Source organism: Capsicum annuum, chromosome 1, assembly GCF_002878395.1.
Source record: "Capsicum annuum cultivar UCD-10X-F1 chromosome 1, UCD10Xv1.1, whole genome shotgun sequence".
Classification (NCBI taxonomy): domain Eukaryota; kingdom Viridiplantae; phylum Streptophyta; class Magnoliopsida; order Solanales; family Solanaceae; genus Capsicum; species Capsicum annuum.
The window spans coordinates 174,776,361-174,795,215 of record NC_061111.1 but is presented as its reverse complement, the minus strand read 5'-3'; the positions used below and the strand labels follow the sequence as shown (position 1 = coordinate 174,795,215).

Sequence of the window (18,855 nt, the reverse complement as noted above, 5' to 3'; positions counted from 1 at the left end):
GGAAAAATGGGTATCTTCCATCCCTTATCCAGCTATAACACGAGATTAAACTCCCAAAACACCAAAATATGATTCTTTTCTCTCAAATTCATCAAGAACTCACCCTAGGGTTTCAAACTAAAAACCCAAATATCTCAAGATTTAACCGTGAGTTTTTCTTAATTCATCAAGATTCGGAATCACCATTGCGAGGACTACAAGAGACACCCATTAATCGTACGTATAGCATCTCAAATGCTAGAGTTCATTCAAAAGCTTCTAATTTAAGGTACATGGGGTTTTCCTAAAAATCTCATGAGCATAGAAATCATGTTTTAAGAAAAAGAGTTTTAGATTTATGATTTATAATCATGTTTTAGAAGTCTCAATGACATTGTTTTGGTCTTTAGGCCTTTCCCCAAATTGATTTGAAATTCTATATATATGTATGCATGCATTTAAGGATGAATATTCAATTGAGAGCATGAATTATAATGAATCCCTCTTTTGTTATGATTTTTTCATCTTTCATATGATATGAATTGTTTTGAATACATCCTTGAAAAGCATGGTATAAAATGTCTTGAATTGTGTTATGATTGGATTACGATTTGGATTTCAAAAGAGAGAGTAGTTGTGTTAATAAATGTTGAAAATGTTCATATAATGAAAGAGTGCATGATTTTGCCAAAAACACATGACCACCATATGTTTGAAGGATTCTTGCATAGTTTTGACTTATGTTTCGGAACATGAAATCTCTTATACTAATTGAAATATTGGGTGGTCTGAATTGAGTTTTAATGAAAGGATTATGCTTAGTGCAGTATGGCTCAAAATTATGACTTGCAAGTCTTGGTATGATGATACCAAAATAGACATTGCCATAATAGACTCAGACAAGCTTAGAAACCAGATTTTCACGACTTAAGATTTCAGAATGATATGTGTCAGAAATGGATAAAATTGGGCACGAAAAGATGTTAGGTGTTCCCCCGAAGAAGGCACGAGTTTCAGACAACTCTTTGCCCGAAATCGTGATTTACTGATCCGGGTATATTATATTACGCTGGCCTAGTGTCCTGTGGCGTATTAGACTTAGACACTCCAACCCTTGCGACATACTTGGGTTGGGGGCTACCTCGCCGAATCAATGACGGACTCCATATAGCCCATGGGGTTTTAGACTTATAGGGATGTACCATCTAACTTATAAGTAATACAAATATTAGAAATTATATTGATAGAAAGTTTTATGATTTATCAAAAAGATGCCCATGCTTTTTGAATTTATATCATACATGATGTTTTATGACTATCTCGCAACTATTTTATTTATATAAAAACATTATTTTGGATTGTTCTGCGTACCAGTACAATTGTATTGACCGCCTACCTCCCAGGGTCTAAAGCTCAGTTCAAAAGTCCTGCTAAGCCGTAGAGTTTTCAGACAATAGTGATGTGTACAGTTGGTGAGCCTTCTTTATTTTAGAAGGTCTATTTGTTTTAGATTATGTTATTTATTTTGGTTTAGGTCCACTGGGGGCCTTGTCCCAATATCAGACAGTTGTTATTTTCAGATGTAGTAGAGATTTCACAGACTGCTTCAGACATTGTCTAGTTGTTGTTGGGCTTTACTTTTTATAATATAAATTGAGTTAAGATTCATGACCATGATTCTGTTCATTATGTATTTTCCGTATTTTTCTATTTGTATATGAATGGTGTATATGATTACAAGTTAGAAGGACTCTCGGGCCTTCATGGTTCGGGATGCCTGTTATGACTAGGGCCTCAGTTCGGGTCGTGACAAACTTGGTATCAGAGCATGGTTCATGGTCCCAGGGTGTCTGCAAAATCGCGTCGGGTAGAGTCTTGTTTATGGGTGTATAGTGCGCCATACTTATAAGCAGAAGGCTAATAGGTGTTTAGGAATGTTTCCCTTTCTTCATGTTCTAGTTCGTGCTATGGAGTCAGAATATTCCTCTTTCATACTCTAATTCGTGCTATGGTGTTGCCCATACGAAAGTAAAGTTATCCCAATTCTTTTCTTACTTTGATTTGCTCAGATATGTCTCATTGTTGAGGTGAATCAAGTGCAGAAGTTTAGAGTTTAAATGGTATGGTCCTTTCTGATTGAGCCATATAAGATTTTAAAATTATGCAAGGACTTGAGAAGAGTCCGTTAGTGCTTCAGAGTGTATTGATTCTAGTGTGAACTTTGGTTCTGATGAAATCATGCTTTCCAGCCTGCGGTATTAAGGATATTCAGTCCTTTTCAAAAATTTATGTTGTAGATGTCATGCCCAAAAGGGGAATGATGTGTAGCAGAATTGTTTGAATTGTATTTCCACCAGAGTAGTAGTATAAGTTTAAGTGTTAGTGTCATAACCTATTGGTAGTGAGATTAGACCAAGAAGATGATGTTATGAAGTCACAAATTTAGGAGTCAGAGTAAGGGTGACTTTTGGGTAAATAAATATTTTAGTTGAATAACTGATGTTTGAGGATGATTTACCCCTTTATAGTGATAGACTAATGTGGTAGCTAGTAGCATGTGTGGATTGTATGGTAGTCTGTGGGGGAAGTGTTTAACTCAGATTTTTATTTATACAGAGTAAAATGTGTATTCTTAGATCATTGATTATTGTGTGTCAAGTTTCTATCTCTTGTACTCTTGTTATCATTATGTTGTTGAAACTAAAAGTCTAATGAAGCCGTGTGGGGCTCTTTCGATTCACTAGCATAGTTGCTTTGTTATTCGTTTTATTTTCTTATTCAAAACACAAAAATTAATGTCTAGTGAAGCCGTGTGAGGCCTATTTCGATTCACTAGTAACTTATTGTTCAAATTGTTGTTCTTGTGTTGGTTGAATATATGTATAGTTGAATCTTTTTGCATGAGATTGAGTTGGTAATAAAGTGATACGTCCTTGTGTGTTAGTTTAGTAGAAGGTAGAGAAGAGTTTAGTAGAAGGTAGAGAAGAAGTTATTAGCTAAGGTGAATTGTTGTTTGCTTGAAGTATGAAAATGGCTAGATGAGCCAATAAGTTATAATTATAGACTCATGATTGTTTGTGGAATTTAAAGGTAGTCTAAATGTACGCTTAGGTAAGTAAGTGTGATGTGAGAAAGCTGTATAAGTAGATAAGATTGTATGGGGTTATAATATAAGATTAAGGTTGACCATGTCTATTACGTGACTTTACCCCCTTGACCTTTTTTCCATTGACAGTTGTAAACTAGTACTACTTATGAGAAGGTATGTAGTAGATTTTTTAGGTATTTGGATAGAATGTCCTAATTTAATGGACTAGTATATTATGTTGCCTTCTTTATTGGTGGTAGATGATTGATGCTAGACTATTGGCTTGAATTTAATATAGGATGTGGATATAAGAATAGTGGCTTAAGATTAATGATGAATGTTTTGTGTGAATTGTGTGTCAGGTTGGATTGTAAATCATGCTTAGCACTAGACATTAAGTTTGAATAGTTGATGTCCATAAAGGTGGATGTGATGATTTCTTGGTTAATGATACTAGTTATATGGAAGTGATCTAATAGGCTTGAATGGTGTATGCAATAGATTAAGTTTATTTGATTCATAACAAAGTATGATGTTGTATGTATAATGTAGAAGTATGCCCAAGGTGATATGGAGTTGCGGCATTTTCTAAGACTATTACATGTTGCGTGTGGCTAGTAGACATAATATTATCGTTGAGTTGCTAGGTGGAGAAAAACTAGTAGTATGATTCATCAAAGGCTTGGTGATATCCATGTTAAGTGTTATAATCTATGTTTGGATTTTTAAGGTTGAACCAACAGAAATAAGAGTTGAAGCGCTATAGGGTGTGCACTTCGACTATGGGAATACTCATGAAGATTTGAAGTTAGTAAGTGTTCAAGTGTTATATGATGACTATTGGTGGCTATAGAAAGATAGAGTATATCTCATAAGGTAGTATTAATAGTGGGTTTTTGACTTTCAAGTGCAGTCATTCGGGTTAGGTTCTATGATATACATGTATTATCGTTTTCCAGACCCTAGAGTGCAGTAAGTGTATTTCAGTTAGAATCTAGTAAGAGATCTCTCAAACTTAAGATGATGGCTTGAAGCTAAGGGGGAGATGACAAAACGAATAACCAAGCAAGGCTCTCAGATTCTACTAGTGATGCAGTATGATATAGAACATCAGAAAGTGAGGGTGAGACTTAAACCATTCTTATCTCAGTATTTTTTAGTTATCTCAATACCTACTCATGCCTCACATTTCAGTTCCATGATCATAGTTCATGTTCATGTATATGATAGAGAATCACGTGCTCTTCCAGTTCCTAAATGAGGAATTCTAGTTCATTCAGTAGTCAGGATCACATTCCATAAGTTATGAACTCTATATTGAGTTCATATAGCTCATGACTCATGTACTCACGCTTTATAGTGTGCCCAGTTCCCATAACGCATGCTACATTCCAAATGATTGGTGAGATTAAGCTTATAGACAAGTATACTCTCAATTCAGATCTCTTTGATGAATCCCTGATGTTGATTCACTATTCAGCAGGCCTCAGTTAAGTGTCAATTCTTGTATAATATCCTTCCATGCTTCAAGATCTTATGTTCTAACCTTTTAGTGACTCCTCCTTATGTGATGATAGCGGTGATGAGTAAATGTTTCTTGTTGATGGAAGATCATAGTATGCTTGTTTTAGATAAGGCTATAAGTGTGAAGTAAGATCTGGGGCCAAGTCGTTGATATATGTGATGGTTAGTGGAAATTTGTGTGTGTATGTTCTTGGGGTAGCGTGTGGGAGTTATATTGATAGTGGTTTAGAGAATATGTGAAGTATGTCTTTATGGGTGTTTACCTTGGAGTTCATATGTGGTTAAAAATATTAGCTTGAATGACATGTTGGGATTTAAGTGGAGGAACGCAATATGCGCTAGTGAATCCATAGTAAGAGATTAGAGTTAGTCATTGAAGTGGTAAGGCACGATATGCGTAGGGTGTGAACTTTAAAAAGATATAGAAGGTTGAATCATATGGTTTGGACTAGTATCATAGTGTGGCATGTTGTATTTTGTGATTTAGAGTTAGGCTTGATCACGGTGAAAGGATTTAAGCTACTTTAGACATTAGTAGAAAGATTTATCAATGCCCATATGAGGATTACACTTTGAATCAATGAGTATGGTATTTAAGAAGAATAGTATAGTTGAGGAATATTCGAGAAGTGTGCTAAGCTTGAAAGTAAGAAGTTGCATTGCCTAAGGCCTGGTAATTCTATCATAGTTTTGAGTTATATGTCTATATTCCATGCTATAGAGTGGTGTCATTGTTGTGATTCCTTAGTTGGATGTCTTATGTAACTCATGCCCAAGATTCTTTGCTCCCGAATTCTACTAGAACTTCTTTATAAAGAGTGTTGAAGAGATACTCAAGTTAGGTATAAGTTCCCAGTATAATTCAGCCTGGATAGCCAGCGATTCAGTTTAACAGTCAGGCAGATAAGTTACTGTAGTTTTCCACCTCTTAACCCAGTCCTACTATCCGAAGTCTCATGCGTATGACCACCCCAAGAGATAATCTATTCCATACATGCAAATTGTGAATTCAGCTCAGTCCTGCATCATGTTTCAAATTCATCTATTTAGTCATAATTCAGTTTATAAGAGTTTAGCGCATAATCTCAAATTTTTCCAAGTATTTTAGCTCAGACAGTGTAATACCCTGGTACAGTCTAAGTCTTGTTACCTCATGATTTGTACTAGCCTAAGTTATCACTTCTCAATTCAATATATATGATTAGGTCATGAACACTTCAAGGGAATCCTAAACTCTCAGCATGAATCAACTCCTTAAAGCAAGAAAAGTCAAGTCAGCTTAGAATTCAGTTTCATGATAGAAGTTTAAATATTTAGCTCGGCTATATCCCTTCTTAGAATACATATCATGTCCACTTTATTCTATACCTTTAAGCTTCAACATTCCTACCCATCATTCGGGGACGAATGATCCCAAGGGGGAGATAATGTAACACCCCATATTTCGGGTTAGAATGAAAACCATTATTTCTATGCGTAGATGATCCAAAAGCCATAAATCCTATGCAAATTTGGCATGTTAATTAATTATGTAGTCTGTGAACCTATTTAAGTATGAATTGAGGTCACAAAAATCTCCTAACTCCAAGACGAGTTGGAAATATTTCTACTGATTAAGTTTTAGTGGATGTTAAAACTTGGGTCAACTTCAATCGATCATAACTATTTGTATATAATGAGTTAGAGGGCCTACTATATATCAAATAAAAGATCTTCGAATTAGCTTTCCAACGATACCAATTTTGCCTAAATTCAATATCCGAGCAAAAAGTTATGACCATTTTAGTAACTAAAACAGTAGCATCATGCGATAATCGTGAGACGCACGCCCTATCGCACGCACCAAAATTTCAGGTTCTGTTTTTGCGTTTTTAAGGGAAAAATGGGTATCGTCCATCCCTTATCCAACTATAACACGGGGTTAAACTCCCAAAACACCAAAATATGATTCTTTTCTCTCAAATTCATCAAGAACTCACCCTAGGGTTTCAAACTAAAAACCCAAATATCTCAAGATTTAACCGTGAGTTTTTCTTAATTCTTCAAGATTCGGAATCACCATTGCGAGGACTACAAGAGACACCCATTAATCGTATGTATAGCATCCCAAATGCTAGAGTTCATTCAAAAGCTTCTAATTTAAGGTACATGGGGTTTTCCTAAAAATCTCATGAGCATAGAAATCATGATTTTAAGAAAAAGAGTTTTAGATTTATGATTTATAATCATGGTTTAGAAGTCTCAATGACATTTTTTTGATCTTTAGGCCTTTCCCCAAATTGATTTGAAATTCTATATATATGTATGCATGTGTTTAAGGATGAATATTCAATTGAGAGCATGAATTATAAAGAATCCCTATCTTGTTATGATTTTCCCATATTTCATATGATATGAATTGTTTTGAATACATCCTTGAAAAGCATGGTATAAAATGTCTTGAATTGTGTTATGATTGGATTACGATTTGAATTTCAAAAGAGAGGGTAGTTGTGTTAATAAATGTTGAAAATATTCATATAATGAAAGAGTGCACGATTTTGCCAAAAGCACATGACCACCATATGTTTGAAGGATTCTTGCATAGTTTTGACTTATGTTTCGGAACATGAAATCTCTTATACTAATTGAAATGTTGAGTGGTCTGAATTGAGTTTTAATGAAAGGATTATGCTTAATGCATTATGACTCAGAATTACAACTTGCAAGTCTTGGTATGTCGATACCAAAATAGACATTGCCATAATAGACTCAGACAAGCTTAGAAACCAGATTTTCATGACTTAAGATTTCAGAATGATATGTGTTAGAAATGGATAAAATTGGGCACAAAGAGATTTTAGGTGGTCCCTCGAAGAAGGCACGAGTTTCAGACAACTCTTTGCCCGAAATCGTGATTTACTGATCCGGGTATATTATATTACACTTGCCTAGTGCCTTGTGGCGTATTAGACTCAGACACTCCATTCCTTGCGGCATACTTGGGTTAGGGGCTTCCCCGCCGAGTTAATGACGGACTCCATATAGCCCGTGGGGTTTTAGACTTGTAGGGATGTACCACCTAACTCAGAAGTAATACAAAGAACAGAAATTGCATTACAGAAAGTTTTATGATTTATCAAAAAAAATGCCCATGCTTTTTGAATATCAGACAGTTCTTATTTTCAGATGTAGTACAAATTTCGCAGACTGGTTTAGACATTGTCTAGTTCTTGTTGGGCTTTACTTTCTATATTATAAATTGAGTTAAGATTCATGACCATGATTCCGTTCATTATGTATTTTCCGCATTTTCCTATTTGTAAATGAATGGTGTATATGATTACAAGTTAGAAGGGCTATCGGGCTTTCATGGTTTCGAGATGCCCGTTACGGCCAGAGCCTCGGTTCGGGTCGTGACAGACCCTTAGCTGTTTTTTCTTAAGCAACTCTTTAATTTCAACTTTCCAATAACATGTTTAAGATCACAGAATTAAAGGGCATTTTGATAAATTTAACATATCTTGAGCCTCGGTTCGGGTCGTGACAGACCCTTAGCTGTTTTTTCTTAAGCAACTCTTTAATTTCAACTTTCCAATAACATGTTTAAGATCACAGAATTAAAGGGCATTTTGATACATTTAACATATCTTTAATTTTTTAAGACCAAAAGATTCAAAAGTCTTCTTACTTTCTTGAACTCTTGTACCAAGTTAAAATAGGCCAAACAAATTGAAACGAAGAAAGTATCTTATAGTAATTATTTTTAACAAGATACTCCATTTCAATCCTTTTCTTTAATTGTGGTATATGTTTATGGTTTTTTATCTTCTTCGGATTAGTAACACGAGGATAGTTGAACATTGTAAAGGAAAGGATAGAAGAAAAATCAGCAGTTTGCTTGAAATATTTGAGACACTCAAAAGGTGAATTCTTCACCCTGACAGTCAGTGCAAAGAGTTTTTGCTGCAGCCGCAGCTAACAGAATCAATTTATCATACAACACCACTATATGCAGTTGACCTTGTCAATCCTTGACTTCGCATAGCTTGCCTAGTGAGAAATGCATCATCCCATTTTCCGGCATCTGCATGAATGTTAGAGAGAAGGACCCTACTAGGACCATGAGATGGCTCCACTCTTGCCAAGTTCTCTGCTGCCCTTTCTCCTATTTCTGTGTTACCATGAGTTTTAGAAGCAGCCAACAATGTGCCCCATATGATGATATCTGCCTCCATAGGCATGGTCCTTATGAGCTCTTCAGCTTCTTTCAATCGTCCTGCTCTACCAAAAAGATCCACCATACAACCATAGTGCTTAATATTTGGTTTTACATTATACAGTTTAGTCATGCTCTGGAAATGCTGTTCACCAGCCTCCACCAACCCAGCGTGGCAACATGCACTTAAGACTCCTATAAAAGTGATCGAATTGGGTTTGATGTTTTGCTTCAGCAAATCTGAGAAGATACGAAGAGATAAATGTGCATGCCCGTGCATTGCTAGGCCACAAATAATGGCATTCCATGGTGAGACATCAACAGCTTTCTCTCGGATTTGATTGAACACCTCTAAGGCATCATTGATGCTGGCACATTTGGCATACATGTCAATCAGTGCTGCACTCAAGTTGTCATTCAAAGGGATGGGATTTTTGCAAATATAATGATGAGCCCATCTACCTTCTTTTAAGGTCCCTAAAGAAGCAATAGAAGAGACGACACTGACCATAGTAATTTCATTTGGTTTTACACCACCAGCTAACATCACATGAAAAAGCTCAAGAGCCAAATCAGGCTGCTCACTTTGCGAGTAACCAGAAATCATGGAGCTCCAAGTGAAAACATCTCTTGCAGGCATTTGATCGAATAAGCGTCTAGCCTCATCAATTTTTCTATTTCTAACAAGTCCTGCAATTAGGGCATTCCAACATGCAACATGGTCCTTGTTTCCTATTTCAAACTGCAAATGGGCAAGATCCACCTCCCCGCAAGCTGCATAGAAGTGGATTATTGTCGCCTGAATAAAGTCCAAGAGATCAAAACCCATCTTTACTGTTACACAATGAAACTGCCTACCCTCAAAATTTGACATCAGTTGTCCACACGTTGATAAAAAGTCTACAATCATAACGTCATTAGGATGCAATCCAGTACACATCATTTCACGATACATTTTAACAGCATCATTCAACCTTGCTGCTTGCAAATAACCATCAATAATTGTACCCCAAGAAACCACATCCTTATCAACAATATGTTCAAAAACCTCTTTACCAAAATCGACTAGCCCAGCCTTAGTATACCCATTCAGCATCACATTCCAAGAAACCACATTTTTTTCACGCATCTCATTAAATAACATACTTGCATCCTTCAAACACCCATTGAGACAATACAAATGAAGCAAATTGGTGGACACGTGAACGAAATCCTTCACCCCGACTTTCAATACCAACCCATGAAGCATTTTATCCACCTTAATCCCCCCACAATGCAAATAAGCTGATATAACATTCACCAAAGTCACCTCATTTGGACCAACACCAAAGTACCTCATATCTCTAAAAACCCAAATTGCCTCACTCCAAAACCCCTTCTGTACCAAACCCATAATCATAGTCGTATAAGTCACACAGTTTCTCTCAGTCATTTTATCAAACATCTCATAGGCTTCATTCAGAAACCCAAATTTTACATACCCACACAACATTATGTTACAAGACACTGCATCTAACCTAGTACAAGAGTCAAAGATTGTCTTAGCATGACTTACTAATCCACATTTTACGTAAAAAGTGATCATGCTATTCAGAATAAAAATATTGGATTCGAGGCCGGATTTCAAGACAAGGGAGTGAAGTTGTTGGCCCCGAGTGACAGATGAATTCGCTGAACAAGACTTGAAGGCTGAAACAAGAGAGAATTCGTAATTGGGTTTTCGTTTCTCGGTGTTTTTCTCCTTGTCCAATGAAGAAGAAACCCATTTGAGAGAGGGACAAGAGAGTAAGAAGAATGGAGCAAGGAGGTGAAAGGATGGCTTGTGTTGTCTGATTCCAATGATCATCACATACTACCATGCCAATCTTTCTTGGTTTCACTCAAAACAAAATTTAGGTGGGGGAAATATTGTAACATTTGACAGCTTAAATATAAATAACGAAAAATGAGTTGACTGTCTTTAGTCTTCAATTAATTTAGTTTTCAATTAATTAAAATGATATTTAGATCAGAGAAAAAGCATAAATGGTCCCTTATCTATGAGAGTAGGTCTAAAATAGTCCCTTAAATATAAATTTAACAGTTTTAGTCTTTTAACTATTCAAAAACTTATCAAGTTTGACCTTGATATATTTTTAAACAAACAACTGGCGTTTATACTAATGAAAATTCACATCTCCATTAGATTTTCTTCATCATTAATGCCTCCATTATTTCTCTCTCTTCGACATCTTTTTGTCAATTTTTTTTGTCAGAAAATAGCTTAAAACTAAAAAAGACAGCAGCTTGAATATCGTAATTAGTCTATCGAATTAACTCGATTTGGGGAAGCATGCTATCCACTTTCAAGCTGAGGAGGTGAATAGTATAATTATTAATTGATTGATCATGTGTTTTAATTTTTTTTTAATCATTTCTTTGTTATTACATTATCTCAGCATTATGAACATTTTTTTTAATATCAACACTAGTTTTGTGGCTGAAAAAGTTTGAAGGTTGAATTAGATTTCAATGCAAAAGTTAACGAGGTTATGCATCAAGTAGTTTCACATTGGATAGACAACCTTCTAATCTCGTAAAAAAATATTTTGACTTTTTTTGTTGCAGTTTGCTGCTATTTTTTGTGCAGTTTGTTGACATTTTTAATGCATTTTTTTTTGTGTAGTTTGGCATGATTTTGGGTGCAGCTTGGTGATAGTTTGACGTAGCTTTTTTGTGTAGTTTGGTAACTTTTTGAGTATTTTAGTGCTGTAATTTGGTCAAGTTTGATGTAAACAGCTGTTTTTGTACTTTTAAGTTATTTTCTAACGAGAGGAATTTGAGGATAAGATGTCTAAGAGAGAAACAATTGAGAAGTTAGTGATAGAGAAAGTCTAATGGAGGTATATGAATTTCCGTTAGTATAAATGATAGTTACTTGTATAAGAATATACAAAGACCAAACTTGATAAATTTTTAGATAGTTATAAGACTAAAATCGATAAGTATATATTTAAGGGACTATATTAGACCTACTGCTATAGATAAAGGATCATTTATGCCCTTTTCTCTTTAGATCCACAATATTATTAAGTTAAAAAAAAATGAAATGTTTAGTGAGATCCTTGTACTTATCTTGATTTGTAAAGTAACACTTCTAGTTACCATTTTGTCATCTAAATCCTTAAACTCATCAAAATAAAATATTCTAAACCCTTTACCCATCAAAACATAATATTTTAAATCCTTTTATCATCCAACTACTATGAGTGTAATACTCTCTACCACACATGCATATCACGTCATTTTTAAATGACACGTAGGAAATGAAATATTCAGAATATATATAAAATATAAATAATATTTTTTTTAAAAAGAAACTCCCCAACCCTCTCCCATCCTACCCTACCCCACATTTTTGTCTTCTTTGTTCCACCCTTAACCCAACAGTACCTACTTCCACCTCTCGCAATACTTTCTCAACCACATAACTTAAATTCATCTATCATTAATCTAAAAAATTTGATCAAAATAATTGCTACGGATTAAAATAATTGGTTCAATTTTTGAGACAACTCTGAAATTTAAATTTGTATTCGTGGGTTCAGTTTGAAGATTCAAGTCTTAAAATAATACTAGAGAATCCATTTTTTTGTGAAATTTTGCAGGTGGGTTGGCGGGTGGGGAGGGGAGAGGAAGGGGGATGGGGATGGGGGAGTAGGGTAGTTTAGGACATGAAAGGAGGAAAGAGAATTAAGGCTTGCGGAGATGGTGAAAGAGGTTTTTGATAATGGAAATGGAGGAAAAAAAGAATGTGTGTGTGTGTTTGATAGGTAAAAGAGGTGGAAAAGAAGAAGATGTGAATGAGGGAGGGGAACGACTTGTGGGTGGTGGTGGTGGTGGTGGTGGTGCTGGGTGGGGGTAGGGGATGGGGGAAAGGGGTTGGGGAATCGCTGGTTTGGGGGGGGGGGGGGACGGGGGAAGGGGGAGGGGTCAATGCAGAAGAAGTTGGAATTTTCTTTTTCATTTTTTTAATTTATAATTTTTTTTAAAAAATATTTTTAAGGTAAAATTTTTGACTTCACTTGTTGAAAAATGCGTGTAAAATATGCATTTTTTTCAAATCAAATTTAATGTCACATATGCAAAAAAGAGTTTAACAAAATAATATTTTATTTTGATGGGTTAAATGGTGTAGAGGACAAAAATGTAAGTAGAAGTGCCTACTTTACAAATCAGTACAAGTACAAGGTTCCACCAGACCATTTTGCCTTAAAAGAATAAAGTCAATCAATATTATTAAGTTAATCAACAACTTCAAACAATTGTCGAATAACTTTGATAATTGTTGAAGAAACTTCTAGAGTTATTGAAACAACTTTTAAAATTGTTAGAGTGAGAATGTTAAAATAAGAAACTGAAAATAATTCAAATATTTTAAAACGTAAAAAACTTTATTTAATTGACAAACTTATTTATCACTTTAGTTGCATATCCCAAAGTATTTGTTTCCATACTTGTAACGCCCCAAGTCTGTACCCTGGACGCTATATGGTGCTTACGATCCCGAAGGACCACAAGCTAACCCATGACTGATATCTGTTGTGAGCACTGGATAATAATACTAAAATAAATGTGAAATTAGGCTGAAATGCCATAAGGTTCAAAATCTAAAATACTGATAAAATATAACATTTGAAATAACCATCCGTAAAACTGAATACTATCTGAAAAATCTAGTCTGAAAAGCCTCTAATCTGAACTGTCTGAAAGTGGAGTTGAAGGGACAATCCCCCAACTAACTCCATCTACTGAAATACTGAAACTACTAAAATAATAAAGTAAATGAATATTCTCGAATAATGAGGACTCACTGCTAAATCTGTTGCTGGCTGAATCTGAATCTGAGTATGAACGGTCAAGAACCTAAGCGTTCGAACCTATGATATGAGATATCATAGCGCAAAAAAAAGTATGCGTCAGCACGTGGAATGTACTGGTATACTAGATGAGGTAAGACTGAATGCAAGGGTTCATATGCATGAATAATGACTAACTGAACGATATAGAGTAACTGAACATGAGAGTACATGAATAACTGAAACTACTATCAATACTGTGTATGCAATCTGTGCATGTAGATATACTGTAACTGAGCTTTTTTGAAGCTAAGTACTGAGTTCTGATACTGAGTAACTGATAGTCTGTGATTATTGATACTGATTGACTACATATGATAGCCCTGACTCTGTAGAACTGAACTGAGTTCTATATTGAAGACTGAAACTGAACTTGTGGGAGGTAATCATCTAACCGATATGCCCTAAATAAGATAAGATAACTGAGTTGGGGTCCAATCTGTAACCCCAATTAGAAGGGTGTTAGCATCGTGCCACGGGTACTAAAAACTGCTATGAAGTTAGTCCTAACTAACGAGTGACCCTGAGATCATTCCTAAGATAGCGGATGATCCCTGAGTATGCCAGTCCTATCTAACGGGTGGCATCTTATAACCTACGCTGGCTATGTAGTTCTGGAACTTAGGGATTGTTTCTAGGGACCCAGTCCTAACTAATGGGTGAGGCCCCTTCCCTAGGCTCGTTCGGTGCTGAATCCTGCTCCCAACTGAAAGACACTGAACTGAGTATACTGATCTGGACTGGACTGATATAGAGTTTACTGAATTTTCTTAAGTTCTGTAACTGACTGAGTTCTACTAAGTTCTATAACTGACTGGATTCTACTGATTGGGACATGAATGATACTATTCTGTAATTAACACTAGCTCTAGGTACACAGCTAAATTGTCAGGTATTAAATACCCCTAGGACTCGATAGCATGAAAAGTAAAGCAAAGCATAATCTTGAATAACATAATAATGTTCACTTGGTCATAATTCATCTATAGAGACATTTTGTCAAACACTTGTAATGCATTAACTTGTAAATGAATGGGTAATACTGTTAGCATGCTATAATGGCATTATTTCATTCTCATAGACAATTTATCAAACATATGGGAGGCATTCTTGTTTTACTAAATTATAAAAACTTACGGTAAACATGGTTATAACATTCAACTTGAAAATTGAAGGGTTTATCATGAATATCATGTAGATCAACACATACTAGGAAAAATTCTTGTGACTTGGAATTTAAATCATGGATAACACATAAACATGACAATTACAATGCCCAAACTTTCAAATTCATGGATTATAACATGGGGATTACTCAATTCAATATACATGCCATTCAAGTTCATGGAATCCACCATTAATCATGGATTTAAAACTCAATAAATGTCAAAAAATGAATACAATCAAATTTCATACATGTAAATCATGAATCATGAATCTTGAAGTTTTAAAAATGGATTCTTGGACTCTATGAGTGAAAGGGATCCATAGATGAACACCTAACATACCTTAATTTGTTAGTTTCTTGAAGTTCTTGGTGAATTCTTGAACTTTGTACTTGATTTCTTGAACTAGGGTTTTTGCCTCTTGAGAGATAATGGTTTAATTTGGGGAAAATTGGGTGAATAATGAAGTAACTAGGTTAAATAGAGGTGAATTTCGTGTTAAAGGATGACTGGGGTGAGGAGCAAAAGACTTTAATGCCCTTAGATTTAGAACTCAGAATTACTAAATATTCCTAATTTTGGCACCCAGCGCGACACGATGCTATCGCGCCGTGTCACTGGAAAATAGACAACTGAGAGCTGGACTGGTGGCACGACATAGTGCCATAACGGTGTCTTGCTGATGCTATCTTTGGTCCTTGGTGCGACGCGGTGGAATCACGTTGCCTCATTGAAAATTGACAATTATAAACTGGGTCTATAGCGTGATGCACCAATATTGCAGAGCAACACTGAAATTGTTGATTGCCATTTGGTCATACTTCGTGACGCGTTGATGGCTCAAGTGGCACACTGTCTTACTAAAATGGCTCTAACACTTTGCCCAGGTGTCAGATTTGGGCAAACTTTCTACCGTTGGAAAGCTAATTGAATTTCCTACACAATGGCAGGCTCTAAACTAAAATATACTGAGTATTTCAAAAATTTTGTATGGGATTACTAATGTACTAAGACTTAAATCAAGCTAGGGAAATACAGGGTATTACAATATCTCCCCCTTGGTAACATTCGTCCTTGAATGAGACTAATTATGTTGAGAAACATGACAGACTGAGTTTACATGCTAATGCATAAACTAAAACCTGACTACATGGCTAAACTATTGACAAACTGAGTGCTTATATTGAGCATGTATATCTGATACATGAGTACATAACTGAACTGATTCATGAATGCATGACCGAATGTGCAACGATAATAGAGTATCAAGATTATAACCATAACTGAATATGGAGCTGGGTATAGCTAAGAAAAACTGTTACCTTAAGCTGAGAATACTGATGAACCTGAGATCATTTACTGAACATGTATGAGCGGTAGCATAAGGGCAAGACTAAGCCTAAAATATGATACATGAACTGAATACGTGAACTGAACTGATTCCTTGAATACATGCCATGACTTGGGAATGGTTATATGGCTGAGATTGGAATGAGAGGGTCAACTTATGGGTATCCATTATCCCTAACTGGATTCGTGACCTGAAGAGAGAATGGAAGGTTTAGAACATAACAGCTCGGTGATTATAATGCATATCCCCCTTGGGACACTATTTCCCTCGAGAATGCTGACTTGGCTGAGATTCTAAGGAAAAGCATGAGATGATGCACGGGGAACCTATGAACTGAATCGTGACTGAATATCTGGGATCTGAAACTGAGGCATAATACATAAACTGGGCTGAACTCATAACTACTAGGATGTTCTATTTTGGGATAGGACGACTAGATGGAAAGATGGGAAACCATCTGAATTTGTCTGCTTGATTGTTAAACTAAACTACTGGCTTTACGAACTAACTCATATTGAAAACTTATACTCGATTGGAGCATTTCTAAGATACTATTTCTATAAGGTTCTAATGACTTTAGGGAGTAAGGAACCTCGGTATGGTCTGAATAAGATATCTGAATAAGAAACTATAACATGGCTTAAACTCTGCAATATAGGCACTAATAACCCTACCTACTGAGGTCTGAGCTGAACTAAATTCTCCCGCTAAGTTCAAGCCTACTCAAATCTCTGAAATACATTTAACCACTTACACATCAATATGACATTCAAGCCTATTTTCATAACTAAAACCTCGTGTAAAACAAGTATGTAACAATCTTTTCTTAATATGAACCATTTGCTCTCTTCATCTAAGAAACTACTCATCACTACATTATTTCATAAGAAGAGTTTCGTGAAGGTTAAAACATGAGGACCTGAAACATGAATGGACACTCTACTGAACTTGACATTTAACTGAAGACTGAGGAATAAAATATCAATATCATGGATTTATCAAGAGGTCTAAACTGAGGATATACATGACAAGATCTGAATTTGGATGATCATTAAGAGTATAGCATAAGTCATGGAAACTGAGCACACTGTAAGGCATGAGTACATGAGTCATGAGCTGCATGACTTGAGTTGAAGTTTCTGTATTCATGGAACATAATTCATTATACTGAGTGAACTGGGACTCCCTATACTAGGAACTGTAAGCATACCTAATTTTCGATAATATGATCGAATATGAGCTAGGATTATTGAGCTGACATGTAAGGTATGAATATTAGCATTACTGACATTACTACTAAAATCTGAAATCCTGACTTGGTTACTTGTTCTACCATCTCCCCCTTAGCTAAAAGCCACCATTCTAAAGCTGTGAACCACTTAATCAACAATTCTAAACTGAGCTGTCAGTACTTTACTCTAAAGTTTGGAGTAGACACTGAGGAGGGCTCTGCTAATATTTTAGGTCTGACACCAAAGTTGACGGCTACATAGGGGTTAAAAAGGAAGTAAAGCCTCAGGATCTAACAAGGTATAAACATAAAGATGAAAGAATTATAACATACCCGTAGCTATATCAGGAGAACTTTTCTGATCATGGCGAGACTGGAGTGCATAAAATTTGTTCTGGCATTGACCACTAGTAATACTGAAAGTGGCACTCTGCTGAGTTAGGTGACCTAATAGGATTAGAGGATGGTTGAACTGACCCTGTTGACGCAAATATTTTCCCTTCTAAGCCATAACTCTACACTCCCGAATCCTGTGTCCTGTCTTACCACATCAAAAAGATACATCTCTACTTGCTCTATACACACCTAGGTGATTTTTACCACATTCTTCGCAAAGCGGATAGGTGCGACCACTGCTCATACTACCCTGGGTTTTGGAGCCTGGTGCTCCATCTCGACTGTCATTCCTAAACTTTGGTACTGGCGCACTAGCTGAGGATGGAGCTAGAACTAAAAATTTGGGATGAAACTGGGAACGGTTACCACCTTCTAACTTAGGCTGAGCAAAACTAAAATTACCCGTTCTGGCTCTCTTATTCTCTCTCTTCTTCTTCTTAAGGTTTTACTCCTCAATCTGTTATGCATGGACCATAATCCTAGATATTTCCATCTCTTTAATGAACATAATTGGTTTACACTTCTTAACCACACCATCTGACACCCCAGATATGAACTTGCTTATTCTGGACTTATTATCTACTACTACATGGGGAGCATACCTGCATAACTGAGTAAACTTGAAGGGATACTCTTTCACACTCATACTGCCTTACTTGAGGTTGATGAACTCTAACACCTTGGCTTCCCCCAGCTCTAAGGGAAAGAGTCTATCTAGGAAGACAGTAGCAAAATCTTCCCATTCTATGGGCTCTGCATCTGTGCCTCTGTCTACCTACCTCTGCTTAAACCACGTATGAGCTACATCTTATAGCTAATAGGCAGTTAACTCAGCACTCTCACTGGAAGTCACTTCCATGATGTTTGTAACTTTTTCAACCTGACTGAGGAACTCTTGCGGGTCCTATTCTGACTTAGATCCTGAGAATAGAGGAGGATTCATTCGGGTAAAGTCTCAAATTCTGGTTGCAATAATATTGGACACTGGGTTGGCTAGAACAAAAGCTGACCGTTCATTCTGACC

At 36.0% G+C, this 18,855-nt stretch overlaps 1 protein-coding gene across 1 annotated transcript; it reads right to left on the bottom strand.

The window, feature by feature from the left end:
- Positions 1-8,448: 8,448 nt before the first annotated feature.
- Positions 8,449-10,754, bottom strand: LOC107841559 (pentatricopeptide repeat-containing protein At5g19020, mitochondrial). The gene has a single exon (XM_016685442.2). The coding sequence runs from the start codon at positions 10,633-10,635 to the stop codon at positions 8,566-8,568; it is 2,070 nt and encodes a 689-aa protein (XP_016540928.1). The 5' UTR covers positions 10,636-10,754; the 3' UTR covers positions 8,449-8,565.
- Positions 10,755-18,855: the final 8,101 nt, after the last annotated feature.

Coding starts and splice junctions, on each gene's coding strand:
- LOC107841559 (XM_016685442.2), bottom strand. CDS start 10,635: ATGATCATTGGAATCAGACAACACAAGCCATCCTTTCACCTCCTTGCT.